The following is a 17,551-nucleotide window of genomic DNA, read 5'->3' on the forward strand; positions in this document are numbered from 1 at the left end:
AGGCTGAACTATGTTCATGCATTTTAGCAATAACAATTACTTCACTAAGAGAAGGGTTATCTTTGTTCCAAAAGGCCTCTCTTGCTTTCTCAATGCTACAGCCTAACATGAACTGGTCTCTTAACCTTTCTTCTCTATTACCCCCAAACCCACAAGATGATGCTAATTTCCTTAAAACTGTGATGTACTCCTCTACAGATTCACTTGGGTGTTGAACCCTTTTCCCAAAGTGATACCTCTCCAATACTGTTGAATCTTTAGGTAAATAATGTAAATCAAGTTTCTTAATACAAATTTCAAAATCATTGAGCTCACCCGCATCTTCAACAGAAAGTTCAGGAAGATTCTCAAAAACCTCCTGACCTTCAGCCCCTAGGCAGTGTAACAAAAGAGACATCTTGCGTTCAGCACTCAACGAAGTGCCACAAACTCTTGCATAATGGGCAAATACACATTTCCATTTTTTCCACGGAATTTGTGGTTCACCAGGAGAAGGTAAGAAAAATGGGGGACATGTTACATTCTGCATACTGAATTAATAACACTTTAAATTATCAACAGTTGTAAAATTCTAAAAAAAAACTTTCCTGCATATCATACCAATACCTAAATTATCAAATGTGTAGATAACGTTTTTTAGAAATTAAATCGTATTTTCAAGCAAAGAATTTCTCCTTTCCTTGTTTTCAACAGATTCAGTCATAAAAATACACTACTGGTTGTTCAAAGTAGATACAGTCGTAAAACTATGCCCCAGCTTCAGGAAGCACTTTCTTTAAGCTTCAGGAAGCACTTTCTTTAAGCTTCAGGAAGCATTTTCTTTAAAAGTCTAGACTTCCTGCACACTTAAGCGCCACCATCCGGGCACGAAACGACTATTGTACTGCGCAGAGCCGGCTGACAGTTTGATCGCCGCTACACAATGCGCCACCGTACGGCACCCGGAACAACTGTTGAAGCGCACAGGGCTGGCCGAATTACCGCTACACGCAGCGACAGCTCTTCTGCTCTGTCGCACTAAGCTGGTTCACCGCTACACGCCGCGGCAGCTCTGCTCGCCGCCACACACTGCAGCAGCTTCTCCTGCTCCGTTGTATCGATCCAGGCTGGAGCGGCCAAAGCTGAATTGACGCTACGTGCCACAGTAGCTCTCCTGCTTCATTGGATCGTTGGATCGCTAGATCGTGTGTGTCGGCTCCACGCGAAGACTGACTTGCCGCCTCAAACTGTCTTCAGATCGCTGTTACACACTGCCGCCTTACCAAAACGAGACACTGCCACAGACTGCGGTTCCACTATCCCGCGTCGCACGATATAGTGAACACAAGCTCCAGGACCTTACAATTTGCAGCGCCTGAAGCGAGGATATTTAAACAGCCGGTTAACCGAAGACAATGAAGACACTGGAACTATGCAGACTTCACAAATCCAGAAGTAGTGTTGGGGTGTTCATGATGGGTTCTTCTACCTCGTCGCCAATGAAATGATGTAAGTAACACCTTCTTTATGTTCAAATCTGCTTCGTTTTATTCAAGATGTAACATCATGAAACACCCCAGCCAACAGACGTCTTCTCTCTCCCCTCAACTGTCAGATCTCCCTTAGTTACTGTCACCAGGTTTCTCCTATGACATACATTCTACATAAAGATTCTACATACAGAATGCCACGCAGGGCTTTTAATAAACAAAATATGAGTAGCAGCATGGAAACACCGGTGTACCACCCATGTAACATCCCTTTCATGCAAAGTAACACAAAATAGCACGCAGCTTTATTAGTGGTACTTTTAGACAACTTCACAGCACAAAAAAGTTTTGAGCTGGAATGTAAACAGTTGTTTAAGACTTTGTGCTAGTTTGCATCTTTTTGTGGCTTTGCACCAATGCTTAATGTGTCCCTCGTTTCTCTGCAGCCAGGGATCTTACAGAGTCCAGTCCCAAATGCTCTACTTGACGTATCACAAAGTGGGAAGCTCTTCTGCATTTTGTGTCCAAGCAGGAGCAACAGTAGGCCAGCAACTTGATCTTTGGAGAGCAATTCCAGTCACTTGGTCCCAGCAGGAGTAATTGGTCTCATAATCTTTTCACCCTGGCAGTCACACAGAATCTTTTTTTCTTTTTCTAGATGCTCAGGAATGTTCAGAGTTGATAGTGGTGAGGTGCCAATTGTATCCTGTGCATTTGCCAGTAATTGGGGAAATCCATGTACTTGGCCAGTTTCCCAAGGACAACTAGCCCCTTTTTAAGCACTTCTCAACATATTACAATCCTTTCCAGAATCCATCATTCAAAATTGCCCTAGCTTCTTCCATCTGCAAGAGTTGTGTGCACCTTCCCTGACAACTTTTATATGGAGATAAAATATTGCCTATTTTATTTCTGGGAATTAATGTCTAGTTCCAGAGCCCCCATTTGGGATCTCCACTTCAAACTAAGGTTTTTTTTGGCGGCCTTTTGTGTCACCCTCCCATATGACTCAAGTCTGCTGTGTACTCATTATTAACATCAGTTCAGCCTTAAAGCTCCCAGAGACAGTTCCACTGTCCTGCACGAGAATGGCCATTAATTAATACCCATACTGAGATGTTAAAAAGTGTACTTTTTAAAAGTTGCTTTTCCGTAACACTTAGCTAAAATCTATTTTCACCAATTAAATTGATTTCAGAAAAAAAGAACTAGAAAATTTTATTTTAGCAATTTCCCAGCGTTAAGTGTAAAACAAATTTTTATTCACAAATAGGCATATTTCTAGAACCTGCAGTTTGACCTACAAAGATGCAAACAGCTTTTGACAACTATTCACTGTTGAGACATACCTTTCCTTGCCCTTTATATGCCTCACTTTCACATATGAGGTATCCAGCCCTGTGGCCCTACAAGGAACTCTTTGGGGTGACTTACATAATTAATAAAAGTTGGCTTTCCAACACGGCTCAGCATTTTTCCTAGTCATGTGTTACTGCAATAGTTTTGAAACTACAGTCTAGTCAAAGCAGAATGGTGTTATCTGGATCCGGACTTTGGTACAGAATTTGGATGGTAAATTCCACATCACTTGTATATGTATTTATCAACTTATCATAGCCTTATTAGAAAGTTAAATAAGCCAACAGGGTGGGAGCAATGTAAAAGTATATGTTTAGGGAAAAAGCACATGTGCCGGGAACACTGGTTAGCAGAGCCACAACAAACTGCATATACAAATGAGAGCAAAAACAAAAAAACTGGAGGCAACTGTAAATTGATTTCCCTTCTTACAGATGTCTTATTACATCTTTACATTGGGGATCTAATAACAGCAGCAGTAAAAAAGGGCTACAGATGTAATAGTAATCAGTGCATTCAGCTAGACTATGAGTGACATGCTGTATATTTAATGAGTGACATGCTGTATATTTAATGGCACATTCGAAACATTTTGCACCAGGACTAATGAAAGCAGATAACACAGCACTATAAGCAGAGCAGCTATTTATTTTTATGGGGGCCGTTAACGGAACTTCTCAGCACGGCCCCTGAATTTGTCATACTTGCAGATACACCCTAGTTTCAAAGAATCAAAAGGCAACAGCCTAAACAGTAGTGTAATGGTACCAGAGTCCCCACTGCAAAATGTCTAATGAGCCTAATAACCCCCTGTTGAATAGTAGAAATCATTCTTAAGCGAAGTACAAAGGATCCTTTTCAGCTGGGGCCCGGTGCCACTACACTTGCTGCATCATAGATAGCTTTACCCTTATGCCTAAAATCGCTTTCACACTCTGAGTCGAGTACAGCATTCAGCCACAGTATGGATTTTTAATTATCAGATTGGAAAAATATTGAATTCAGAATATGTTACCACAGTACCATGAAGATATATATATACATATATATCATGGGGTGTAGGTTAATAATCTTAAGGTTACATCTTTTTACCTTCATTTACCTTGACAACAGTTATAAACCAGAAATCAACACTAGATTAGATCGATCTCGTTTATTAGAGCCTTCATATTAAACATTCTCTTGATGTATATGGAGAAAAAGGATATTGAAAAAAAAGACTTCAGAAAAAAAGAGAATTATTGTCCATGTTTGGAGCCTGACTGCCTTCCATTGTGCTGCAAATGTTTAAACTAGGTTTCTTATTTGGAAAGTAAATGAATTTAGACTTTAATGCGAATAGACACATTTAGAGAAATGTGGCAAATCACTGGATCCTGGCACAGAAAACTTGATGCCTCTTGTCATGCCCTTAATTACCCTCACCACAAGGTTGTTGGTACATTATTGGATAAAAATGTGCAAAACATAATACCGATGTGCTTCTTCCTGCTACACCTATTTTCCATGGGAATTATAAAATCTGGGGGTAAATCTATCAGAAACATTATTTTTGGTAGAGATTTTTAACTTCAAATTTACCGGAATACCTGCACTCCCCTGTGAACATTTACTCTTGTTCACTTTCATCCTCACACAAAACTCACCATTGTGAGGGCTCCCTCATAGATGGGTTCGCCTACAAGGACGTTGTCTCCAGGACTAACCAGCATTTCAAACACCTGCACATAGGGAAACAAAGCATTGTCGAATAGTTAATGGGTGGACTGCATTTTGGGTCTGTTGAGTATAAAAACTGTACTGTTGTATACACGGCACGCTGGTGTTCTTTCTGGAATGTTTGAACTCTGATTTATGGTCAAAGGCTATCATAGTGACAATGCAAGGCTGTCAGAACTTGAAATTTCTGCACAGTGTATGGCACGACTAATGTTAGATGATTAGTGACCAGGGGCGGCTCCTCTGTTAGGAGCGTCGCCCCCCGCCAGCAGCAGAAGCTGCAAAACCTTTAACAAACGAAATGATAATAAACCCTGTTTATTATTGTTTTGTTTGTTAAAGGGGCGGGACCACGGGGGTGAGGAGCAGTGAGGGGAGTGCACTGTGCACTCCCCTCAGTGTGCATGTATTTTTGTCCAGCCGTCTCGGGCTGGCCAAACACACATGCGCAGTAGGCTCTCTCTAGCCTGGCATTGTGTTGCCGGGCTGGAGAGAGCCTGCATAGGCTCCCAGTCTGCCTGGAAGCTCCCTGGCTGGGCTCTCCCAGCTAATCCTGACTCCGCTTTTAGCAGCGTCAGGATTGGCTGCAGGGCAGGCGGGGAGCCTGTGCCTGCAGCGAGACGGAGGTGAGGAGCGGCGAGAAATGAGATAAGTTCTTATTTTCTATTTTTCATTAAATTTTAGACACTCTCCCAACCCCATTCTGCCACCCCCACGTGCCGCTCCCGCCCGCTCCTTATGAGCAAAGCGAGCCGCGACTGTTAATAATGGTGCCTACTTTCGGCCTCATTACAAACGTGCGTAATTCTGACGGACCCATTTACAGGAGCTACCTGCCGCTTTGAAATTATGAAACCTGGGGATCTACAACAGATGTGGTGTCTTTCCCAAGGAACTTCACATGCTTCAAGTAGGTGAATACTTCGGGTAAAACTCTAAAGTTAAATGAGGAAGTACCAGGGGAATCCGGTGCTGAATTACAGATTCCCCCAGCAATTCCTGATTTCAGTGAGGACAAGTTATCATCCACGGTATACCCTCCTTCCTGGAGTTACCCACACACCTGGATACCCCTAGAAGATTGGGTGGTCTGAATACTGGTAGAAAAACAGGGTTGCCCTTGATGTAGTCACATAATAATTAACTACTTTAACCTTGTTATGACACTAAGGGGGTCATTACGACCTCAGCGGTCTTTTCAAAAGACCGCCGAGGCCGCGGGAGACAGAATACCGCCATTGCCAGCGGTATTCATGTCTCCCTATTATGACATTTCCGCTGGGCCAGCGGACGGTAACAGTGTTACCGTCCGCTGGCCCAGCGGAAATGTCACATCAACATTGCAGCTGGCTCGTAATAGAGCCGGCGGCAATGCTGATGTGCAGCGGGTGCAGTAGCACCCGTCGTGCATTTCACTGCCCGAAATTCGGGCAGTGAAATGCGCGACGGGGCTATGCCTGGGGGCCCCTGCACTGCCCATGCCAAGTGCATGGGCAGTGCAGGGGCCCCCAGGGGCACCCCAGGTCCCCTTACCGCCGGCCTTTCAATGGCGGTGTGTACCGCCACGGACAGGCCGGTGGTCGGGGACTCATAATCCCCAGGGCAGCGGTGCTTGCGACCGCCAGGCGGAATCCTGGCGGTATAACGGAGGGGCCGGCGGTATGGCCGTGGCAATTACGCCACAGTCGTAATTGCTGGCGGAACACCGCCAGCCTGTTGGCAGTGTTACCGCCAACATACCGCCGGCCGACAGGGTCGTAATGACCCCCTAAATGTCCATTCTCTACTGTTCCAAAATTTGATAATATGTTATATATTTCTACTAATGTTGCAATATAATTGGGAAAGATATAAAAATACAACTTGTGGTTTAAGAATTTAGCTCAGTGTGAATGAGGCTAATTACAAAATAAGGGCATACATAAAGTTGAAATGATCCTCAACATGTCATATTATATTTTATTTTTATACATGACCATTTGAATCTCTAAAAGCAGAAATGAGTTATACTAATTCAAGAGAAAGCACTTGCCAATATGAAAGATAACAAGATGATAAATTACTTACCTGTAAACAGTTGTTTAAGAAACATCTCGCAGTATTGTGATGTACATAAAAGAACATAAGTATAAATATTTCACCCATAGAGCGCATTTTGTTTTTTAAAAGGTATGAGGGAAATTAATGTAATGAGATAAATAAGAAAACAAATCACACAGAAAATCTAAGGTTAAAAGTAAATTACTTATCTTTTTCCAGGTTTTCTATACAAATTACTATATAAAAGCATGTTTGGAGCATCCACAATGTGTTTGTATCACTAAAGGGTAGCCTCGCCTTGGTAGAGGAGCCATTTGCTGAGAGTATGTGGAGGCACAGAGGGAAGCACAGGGGTACTGTTTTGGCCAAGATGAGTGTAAAATCTGCCACTTTGTGGATGAGACCTTGCTTAACTTGACCAGCCATCGAGAACTGCAAACAGCCTTTACAACACGGGCTGAGCCATGCATGGAGTTTCAGGAAAGTGGAACAACTCTTGCCTAAACCACGCATCTTTCTTGGTGGGGACGGTTTTAGGACTCAGCGCAGGGGTTGGTCTGGGTAGTTTTTAGGGCTGAGGCTGGATTTTATAGCTCAGGGCGGGGTGGAAAGGTGGGGGCAGTTTTAGGGGTCAGGACAGGGGGAGGGGAAGGAGTAGTTTTAAGGGCTGCGGCCAGGTGTTAGGGCTCAGGGCACGGGGAAGGGGCAGTATTAAGGGCTGGTGCAGGGTGGATTGCAGGGTAAAGTATTGGGTGTCAGGGCACAGGGCGGGGGCTGCAGTGTGCAGTTTACCATTCATATTCCTTTAGCAATCATGCTTTTACAACGAAGGGGCAGTTTTCAGGGATGGGTGTCAGTTTTAGGGCTCAGAGCAGGGGGGCTGGGGACTGGGGTAGTTTTTGGCAGGGGGCATGGTTTTAGGCCTCAGGGTCGGGGGAGGGGAACGGAATAGTTTTAAGGGTAGGGCGGGGTTGGTTTTAGAGCTCAGGGTGGGGGGGTAAGGGTATTTTTAAGGGCAGGGTGGGGTCAGTTTTAGGGCTCAGGGGAGTCTGGATAGTTTCAGGGGTGGGGGTCAGTTTTAAGGCTCAGGGTGGAAGGATGGGAAAGGGTAGTTTTAAGGGCTGGGGTCGAGTTTTAGGTCTCAGAGCAGTGGGAAGGTGCAGTTTTAAGAGCTAGGGTGGGGTGGATTGCAGGGCTGGGGTATTGGGTGTAAGGGTGCATGGCAGTGGGGCTGTGGTGTTCAATTTACCATGCATATTCCTTTAGCAATCATGCTTTTACTATGAAATTCATTGTAAAGGCATGCGTGGTAAAGACGCATTCATGGTTCAGACCGCTTTGTTTAGGCATGCATGGTTTAGGCATGCATAGTTGTCTCATACAACCATCGAGAACTCCACTTTGGAGGAGTTGGTAGAAAAATAGTGTAACGCCGCGCTCTGACGCGGCGTCTCTTTCTGTCCTCGCGAGTGGACCACGCTACCGATATTCGGAGCGCTGTTCCCCACGTTTTTTGACTATGCTTTCTGGGAAGTATATATTTCACTCCCGGTCACGCTACACTTACTTGTAGTCCTTTTTTCTTCTTTTGTTGTTGGTAGTGGGTTTTTGTTGGTCCTTTTGCCTGTCTCTATCCATGTTGTGTCCATCTTGTCTTCTTCGTGTTTTTGTCCCAGCATGCTCTATTTTTCTTTTATACTACTTTCTTTTTCCTATACTGGTCTATGGGCTTTTCCCAATCCAAGATGGTGTTACTTCCTTTTCCTGTGATGTCACTCCCCTTTTCTCAGTATATAAGTCAGTCAGTCTTGTTCCTCCTTGCGTTGCAAACACTTCCTTCTGGTTGTGCTGTTCGCTCCTGTTCTTTGTTCCTGCTCTTTTGCCTTGGGAGATTTTTGCCTGTTCTTTGTTCCTGCTTTTGCCTTGGGAGATTTTTGCCTGTTCTTTGTTCCTGCTTTTGCCTTGGGATATTTTTGCCTGTTTCTTTTTTCCTGCCTTTTACCCTGGATATTGCCTATTTTTGTTTCCTGTTGTCAAGTCCTGTTTCTTCTTGTTTTCCTTCAGGAGTTCCTGTTATAGTTTTTTTCCCCAGTGTTGTTTTTTTTTCCCTCTGGGACTCCTTGTGGAGGGTACGGTCTGCTTTGGCGTAGCCTGTCAAGCGGCACCGTGGCTACTAGAAGGGGTCACCCTTATCTGGGAGTATCCAGGACCTCTAGAAGACTTGGTGTATTCGCCAATCCGAAATCCAGAGGTGAGAAGTCCAGCGCAGTACGTACCAAATAGATATTTGAGGCTATTTCAGGTTTTAAAATCCACAAACAAAATACTGAGCTCATTGGTGTCTGGATCATTGGAGTATGTGCGAGGTGCTTGTTCCGATGGAGGGCAATGGTAAAGTGTTATCTAGGTATCAAGGCTCCTAGGGACCTGACAGGGTGGTACGCTGCAAACTAGCCAGTTTTAAAGACACAGATTTTAGGTGATCTTTTAAGATGACGGTTTTTGTACCCTTTGTCTTTGGGAAGAATAATGTGCTTAAAATGCGTATGCTCCCAAGAGTTTTATATTTTTTTCACTCCCTACCATTGTCCATCCTTGTAGGCAAATTCAAGGCAATCCATAGAAAAATTACATCTGGATGAGGATTAGTGTCGGGCCAACAAGAGGAAATTGGTTGTCTGATTACCGCACGACCCACCTCAGAATTATAGTTAAATGAACAGCCATTTAATCAAATACAAGAATGGCTTCCAGTAGACTGACTAGTTGTGGGGAGATCATTATGAAACCTGCCGTGGCTACCAAAACTCCAATGCTAAAAAAATGCATATTTGGCTACTCTGGTGTAAAGACAGTACCATATGTGTGAGAAGGAGTCACCAGTGGGGGGAATGACTAATCACCATCCCATCTCCAAATACATCAGTATACAAAAAACAGTTCACCATAGAACTCCAGGATTCCAAACGAGAATGCCGGAAAATTGAGAAAGCCTGGCGCCAATAACCCCCAATGTGCAACTTCTCCGCCCTCAGAACAGCCATGCACAAACACCACCAACTCATCCGGACCACCAAACGGTCCTTCTACAAAGAACGCATAGACAACAACACACACAACAGCAAGGAACTCTTTGCCATTGTCAAAGAACTCACCAAACCCAAATCCAGCACCATCGACCCTCCACACTCCCAAGACCTCTGCATCTCCCTCTCCAACTACTTCCACTGCAAAATCGCATAGATACACAAGAGCTTCACATTATCAGCACCCACCATCACCACCACCGACAACCAACACCACAACACCCTGCCGCACCAACCAACTAAACACCTGGACCCCCACCAACGATGAAGAAATCAGCAAAATCATGAACTCCATCCACTCAGGCTCCCCAACAGACCCTTGCCCCCAACACATTTTCAACAAGGCCAGCCAAATCATCGTTCCCCAGCTCTGTGCCGTCATCAACAGTTCCTTTGACACCGCAACCTTTCCAGACGTTTGGAAGCACACCGAAGTCAACGCTCTTCTCAAAAAGCCCAAATCAGACCCGGAAGACCTCACAAACTACCAACCCATTTCTCTTCTCCCCTTCCCCGCAAAGGTCACTGAGAACATAGTAAACACACAACTGTCTCGCTTCTTAGAAGAAAACAACATACTCAACACCTTTCAGTCTGGATTCCGCAAGAACTACAGCACTGAGACCACCCTCATCACCTGCACAGATGACATCAGGGCCAGAGTGGACAAGGGCGAGACCGTCGCCCTCATCCTCCTAGACCTCTCTGCAGCTTTCGACACTGTATGCCACCAAACCCTCTGCGCACATCTTTTTGACACCGGAATTCACCACAAGGCCCTGGACTGGCTCACCTCCTTCCTCTCCGAAAGAACCCAAAGAGTTTGCCTCCCTCCTTTCCGGTCTACAGCCACCAAGATCATCTGAGGGGTCCCCCATTGATCCTCCCTCAGCCCCACCCTCATCAACATCTACATGGCTCCTCTCGCCAACATCCTCCGCCTCCACTGTATCACCATCATTTCATACACCAACGACACCCAGCTCATCATCTCCCTCATTAGGAACCCAGCCACCGCCAAGATTAAACTGCACGTCGGACTCCTCGACCTTGCCAAATGGATGACAGCAAGCCACTTCAAACTAAACTCAAACAAAACAGAGATCATCATCTTCGGCCCCAACAAGACAACATGGAACGACTCCTGGTGGCCCGCCACCATCAGACCACCCCCAACACCCACCACCCACGCACACAACATTGGTATCGTTCTGGACTCATCTCTCTCCATTACCCAGCAAATCAACGCCATATCATCCTCCTGCTTCAACACCCTTCACATGCTACGCAAGACTTTCAAATGGATTCCCTTAGAAACAAGAAGAACAGTCACCCATGCCCTCATTAGCAGCAGACTGGACTACGTCAACGCCCTCTACGCAGGGACCACAGCCAAGCTTCAAAGAAAACTCAGACGAATCCAGAACGCAGCCGCACGTCTCATTCTCAACCTCCCTCACCACAAACACATATCCACCCACCTCAGTTCCCTACACTGGCTGCCCATCAACAAAAGGATCATTTTCAAAGTCCTCGTCCACGCTCACAAAGCCCTCCACGACACTGGACCGGCCTACCTTAATGAACGAGTAAACTTCCACATACCAACTCGACAGCTCCGCTCCGCCGACCTCGCTCTCGCTACAGTCCCCCGCATCCAACGCACCACCTCCGGCAGCAGATCCTTCTCCCACCTCACCGCCAAGACCTGGAACTCCCTCCCCACCAACCTACGCAAGACCCAGGACCTCCTAACCTTCAGAAAGCACCTTAAAACATGTCTTTTTGAGAAGTAACCGCCACCCCCTCCCCCCCAGCAGCTTGAGACCCTACCGGGTGAGTAGTGCGCTTAAGGAATTATTTGATTGACTGATTGACCCTAGTTCTAGGGAGAGAACATTTTGGATAATGGAGGGAGAGGCCTGCCGGACCCTCTCCAAATAATTTGTTCAGGGCCAGATAAAAACTATTGAGGTTTTCAAAATAGAGATCAAGGTGGGAGAAACTGTTATGCTACAGTATTTACAACTGAGGCACACTTTTCCACTAAACAAAGCAGCTGCCACAAAGGAATTAAGTCCTGAGGAAAACACCTTACGAACCCATCTGGGATACAGAGGATTGATATCAGGCGTTTATAAAATTACATTTGACAGTGCTGGTCGTACTCAATGGAGCTTCAAGACAAAACAGAAGGCTGTATTGCACAGGGCAAATTCTGAAGAGGAGTAGGTTAGGTTGTGGCAGGAAATCCCCAAAGATTCTGAGACACAATTAGAGACTATATTGTGGAGAGAAATTTTTGAAGAGGAATGGATTAGGTTGTGCCAGAAATCCACAAGCATTTTAGGGGCATTCCGCTTAGAGAGACAGCTTAGAATATAATGTATAATATTTCATCTAACCGCAGAAAGATTGCATGATATATTCGTCAGGTATCTATGCTGGCATTCCCTGGCACAAGTGGGCTTGATGATCTACATATGGGGGGAGTACTCAGGAGCAAACATTATTTGTAAGAAGGTTTTTGGTTGCACCAAATTTGTTTTGGGTTGTCCTATTCCAGGATAAAACTGGGCCTAAAGTTGATAGGTTTGATAGAACCCAGACTGGAATGGCTACGAAGGCTTTTTCAGGCAGTCTGCCTGTACTCTCGATTGGAAGAAAAGGGAACCCCAAAGCATATCTCAGTTGTTGTCTAAGACTTTACACTTTTTAGCTTTCAAGAAAATATGTCATGGCTTAAGGCATAAGAGTACTTTATGCAGACTGAAAATCTATACTAGTCACCACTCTGGCTAAGGGGCTTACAAATACTTAAGTGTCATGAGGTGTGGATTGGTTAAGCAGAAGGCTAGAGGAAAACTCTGAAAGGGACTGTTAGAAATTGAGTTTCTAGTTGGCAGATGTATACACCCTTGTCCAATTAGGGACCACAATCCTAGTCAGGGTAAGTCACAATCCAATCCAAATTATCCTCTGGTAGCTTGGCACAGAGCAGGCAGGCTTAACTTAGAAGGCAGTTTGTAAAGTACTTTTGCAATAACTCATACAGTAACACAGTGAAAGCACCTCAAAAGTACTCCACATTAGGGTCGAAAAATAGATAATATGTATCTGGATAAAATAAGATCAAAATGCCAAAAATCCAATTAACACCAGTCAAGATATCAATTTTTAAAGGTTTAAAAGAGTCTCTATCCTTCAGAATCAGTGGATGTATCCTTGTACCATACAGTAGCTGGGATGTGTCAAAAATAACAACACAGGGGGGGCTACAGAGGAGGAGATGCATTGAAAAATAAGGCTCTGTGTTGGATTTTCTGGTGTGGCACGGACAATGCTTCGTTTCTTTCAACGCTGCAAGGTGATGTGTCGATTTCTGGGAGCGCAGCCTTGGTTCCCCCCTCTGATGCAGGGATTTTGTGACACACAGGGACGATGCATTGAAAATGCTTGATGCACTGGTAGAAGGAACAGGCGCTGTGTTGATCCGGTAGGTGATGCAGCGGATTTTTCTGCTGCAAGGCAGGCGCTGTATCGATTTCTGGAGCGCTGCGTCGATTCTCTGAAACATGGGGATTTTCTTCTTTTTAGTGAAGTCTTTGTGGCCCTGAGACTTCAGAACAGGAGGCAAGCTTAATCCAAGCCCTTGGAGATCACTTGTGCAGAAGGTAGAGTCCTTCCAGCAGAGTCAGAGGACAGCAGGCAGCACGGCAACAAGCAGGGCAGCAGTGCTTCTCAGCAAAGCAGCCCAGATGAGTCATTTGGGTAGCCCGGCAGTCCCTCTGACAGAGTACAGGTGTAGATCCAGAAGTGTCTAATTTGGTGGGGTCAGAGACCCAGGATATATACCAGAAATGCCTTTAAAGTGGGGGAAACTTCAAATAGTGGTTTTGAAATGTACATGTTCCCCTTTCAGCCCAGTCCTGTCTGCCAGGATCCCTGGGGGGTGGATTATCAGGCCACTAGCCTTTAAAGATGTAAGAGAGAGGCCTTCCACCCTTTCTGCCCTGGGAGACCCATTCAGTATGCAGATGTGACTAAGAGTCCTGTGTTTATGGCTCTTTGGGTGGAATGCACAAGGAGAGCTGTCAGCCAGCACAGACTCGACGTGGATTGCAGACAGGCTGTAAGGCACAGATGGCAGTAAGTGCAGAGAAATGCACACTTTCTGAAAGTGGCATTTCTAAAATAGTAATATTAAACCCAACTTCACCAATAGGCAGGATATTCTATTACAATTCTGGCCATACTAAACACGACAGGGTTACTCCTTTCAGTTCAAAATCTACCACTTAAAAAAGTATATAAGGGCAGTTCTAATGCTGGCCTATTAGAGGAGCAGGCTTCACAGTATTGAAAAACAAATTTGTGAGTTTTTCACGACCAGGACATGTAAAACACATAAGTATATGCCCTGCCTTTTACTTACTTAGCACCCTGCCCTATGGGTTACCTAGGGCATACCTTAGAGATGACTTATATCTAGACAGGGGAGGGGGGTGGGAGGGTCGGGAGGTGTTGTGTGTGCGTGTATGAGTGTGTGGTGTCTGCGTGTGTGCATGAATGTGTGTGTGCATGCTTGTATGTGTGTCTGTATGTTGAAAGAAGTGCGTGTCTGCATGTCAGGGTGGATGCATATGAGTTTGCATGTTTGGATAGGTGTGAGTATGCATGCATGAATGCATGTATGAATGGAGTTGTGAGTTCATGTATGGATGTTGCAAATGCGTGCATGAATGTGTTTATGGATGTTGTGAATGTGTGCATGTATGCAGGGAGGGGGGTGCGAGGTGGCAGACGATGTGGCTGAAAGGGGAAGGGGATAAGGGTGGGGGTCGGGAGGGGGACTATGTGGCTGAAGGGGAGTGAGGGGTGGGGGAACAATGTGAATGAAAGGGGTGGAGGTGGTGGAGGGGGGTCTAGTGCTTGCTTGGGGGGGTGGGGGAGTCATCTACTGGTGAGAGGGAAGAAATTCTCTGTCACCTGTAGCCTTTCTGCCATGGTTTTCATGGCGGTGCTACTGCCGGGGAAACCATGGTGGAAACCTGGCTCCTAATACCGCCAGCAGTCTTCTGTGGACCGCCGGGTCGGAGATGATCATCTCCGGTGGTTCCGACCGCCCTGGCGGTATGAGTGGAGATGTGGCGTGTTGGTAGACGCCAAACCACCACACTCATTATTGGGCAGTCTTCACCACCATCCTGTTGGTGGTGGGACTCCCACATTTACCCTAGCGGTCAGAAAACCGCCAGGTTGAAAATGACCCCCACAGTGATGTTGCATCACCATAAGGCAGATGGCTCTCAGTTCTTCCTTGATCGCATTAAGGCTGAGCTCAGTGCTGTTCATAATTTTGAGCATTTCCCACCTGGTTATTTGCAGCCAGATGGTGTTCGCTTTAGTCTGCATGGTGAAAAAAGGTATGGACCCTCCAGCTGATACTTGTGCATCAGAGTGAATTCTTATGTCCTTGTATTGAGCCCAGTTAAAATAATCAGTAGTTCTTTTCTCATGAGCCTGATGCAACAGAGTAATCTTCTTTCTTAGCATGTGTTGGTACAGGGAGCAGAGGCCATGCCATCCAGAGACAAGCTGTTTTAGGCAAACTGACTGCATTGCCAGTAATTGTCCATCAGTGTGGTAGTGCCCCATTGCATGTCTGGAATGTGCAGGATCGTGCCACAGTTTTCATTTGTAGCCAGCAAAGTTGTTCCTTTGCCTCTGAAACATTAGTAGTACGGTGTGAATTTCCATACAATTAGGGGTTGCCCCTTCCCTTGTATCCACGTATACCTATCTATCTCAGAATCCTAGATTTCCTGACAAGGGGTGTATATGCTGTTACTGAGCCCTTCCCTAAGAAACTCATTTCCCTTTGTATCATCCAGGTGCATGGCCCTACACTGAAATCCATGTCAGGATCCACTTACTGTTAACAAAGACAGCCCCAGATATATTAAGGGCCACCCTGGGACCACAGATAGAAGTGGTAGCAGATGTATTTGTGCATTGGTTTGGTGGCTTAGCTACCTCAAAGAATCTCTTTTCCAGAAGGTCTCGGGCCAAACAGTATCCTCTCTTATGGTGCATTTCCTGCGCATCCTATCTAGCTTAGTTTGGATATTGCTAAGCTCATTGAGAAGGTACAGTGCTGTGGGATTGGTCTTATATCGGGTCAGGTTTTCTACTACCCTACTCTGTGGGGCTGCTTTTTGGCCCTAATCCTTGATAGATATAGGTGGAGAAGTCATTGCACTTTTTCAGGGGCTACCCCTTGGAACAAGTAAAGCCTATCTGTGCCTACTGCATGTGGTATCAGTTAACAGACGTAACATGACCTGGCTGATATCTTGGAACCCACGGCGGTCATGTGCTCATACCATGTGTTGTCTAAGAGGGTGCTGTGTAGTGCGTGTGAGATGCTAGTGTTGAGTGCAGTATAATTGTCAGTGAAGTGGAAGGTGCTCCCTACGCAAGCACTGTGACAAATTTGGAATAGACTCCATTAGACTAGGCTACTCTTCGAAAATGAATTGATATGGCAGTACCCATTGTAAACAGAGCATATACAAATGTACAACAATACATAACTTTGGCAGTCATTACAACATTGGCGGTAAAAGCCACTTACCGCTGTGCAGAAGACTGCCAACACACCGCCGCGGCCGTGGAAATCCGCCACAGCTATTATGACCCACAGCACGGAATCCGCCAAAATTGAGACACCCACACAAGTCCGCCACACCAAAGGTCAGTGATAAACTGGCGAAAACAAATCCTTCACCGTCACGCCAACAGAAATACGCCCACACTATCACGACACACGAATCCACGCGGCGGTCTTTCAACTGCGGTATTCCATTGTCGGTACACACCGCCGCGCTCAAAATACACACACATTTACAAAACAATACCACATTGGACAATTCGAAATACACACACCTGATACACATACACACACCACCTCCACACACCCAATACAATATAAAACACACACCCACATCACCCACAAACCCTTACGACAACATTACAGAGAGAAGGCCAGAGAGAGACACTACAATCCACAACCAAGCATCCACAGGCACAAAATACCATCACCAACAGAACTTCCACGCACCTCACACAACACACCACTACATATCAGCACACCTATCACCACACACACCACCCCACACATCACCCACACCACCCCATGGCACGGCAAAGACACCCCAGGTTCTCTGAGGAGGAGCTCAGGGTCATGGTGGAGGAAATCGTCCGGGTGGAGCCACAGCTATTCGGAGCACAGGTGCAGCACACCTCCATAGCTAGGAAGATGGAGCTATGGCGAAGAATAGTGGACAGGGTCAACGCAGTGGGACAGCACCCAAGAAATCGGGATGACATCAGGAAGAGGTGGAACGACCTACAGGGGAAGTTGCGTTCCATGGTCTCAAGACACCACCTTGGTGTTCAGCGGACTGGCTTCGGACCCCCACCTCCTCCCTCACAACTAACAACATGGGAGGAGCAGGTCTTGGTGATTCTGCATCCTGAGGGCCTTGCAGGAGTAGATGGAGGAATGGACTCTGGTAAGTCAAAGCTTTACTATTACATCCCCCACCCTACCTGCATGCCATCACATACCCCCACCCTCACCCCCATCACTCCAACTCCTCACAATTATCCCAATATCACAAACCACCCATCCCAACACTAAGCCCTGCATGCAACAACAAAGCATGGACACCCATCACCAAAGCATGGCCACTGCACATACCCTTACACCCCCCTAAACCATCATCACACAAGGTCCCACACAGGACACGGTCACCCATCCATTGCACACCATGCCACACACAGATGTAATAAACATCCTTTTATACCCCTGCA

The 17,551-nt window shown here is 45.9% G+C and overlaps 1 protein-coding gene across 1 annotated transcript in view; it reads right to left on the minus strand.

The window, feature by feature from the left end:
• Positions 1-17,551, minus strand: part of LOC138304344 (kynurenine/alpha-aminoadipate aminotransferase, mitochondrial-like) — a 439,058-nt gene that overhangs the window by 216,740 nt on the left and 204,767 nt on the right. The window contains exon 5 of the mRNA XM_069244319.1: positions 4,475-4,549. Within this exon, the coding sequence (XP_069100420.1) occupies positions 4,475-4,549 (75 nt within the window). The remainder of the gene's footprint in view (positions 1-4,474; positions 4,550-17,551) is intronic.

This window comes from Pleurodeles waltl, chromosome 1_2 (genome assembly GCF_031143425.1).
Source record: "Pleurodeles waltl isolate 20211129_DDA chromosome 1_2, aPleWal1.hap1.20221129, whole genome shotgun sequence".
Taxonomy (NCBI): Eukaryota; Metazoa; Chordata; class Amphibia; order Caudata; family Salamandridae; genus Pleurodeles; species Pleurodeles waltl.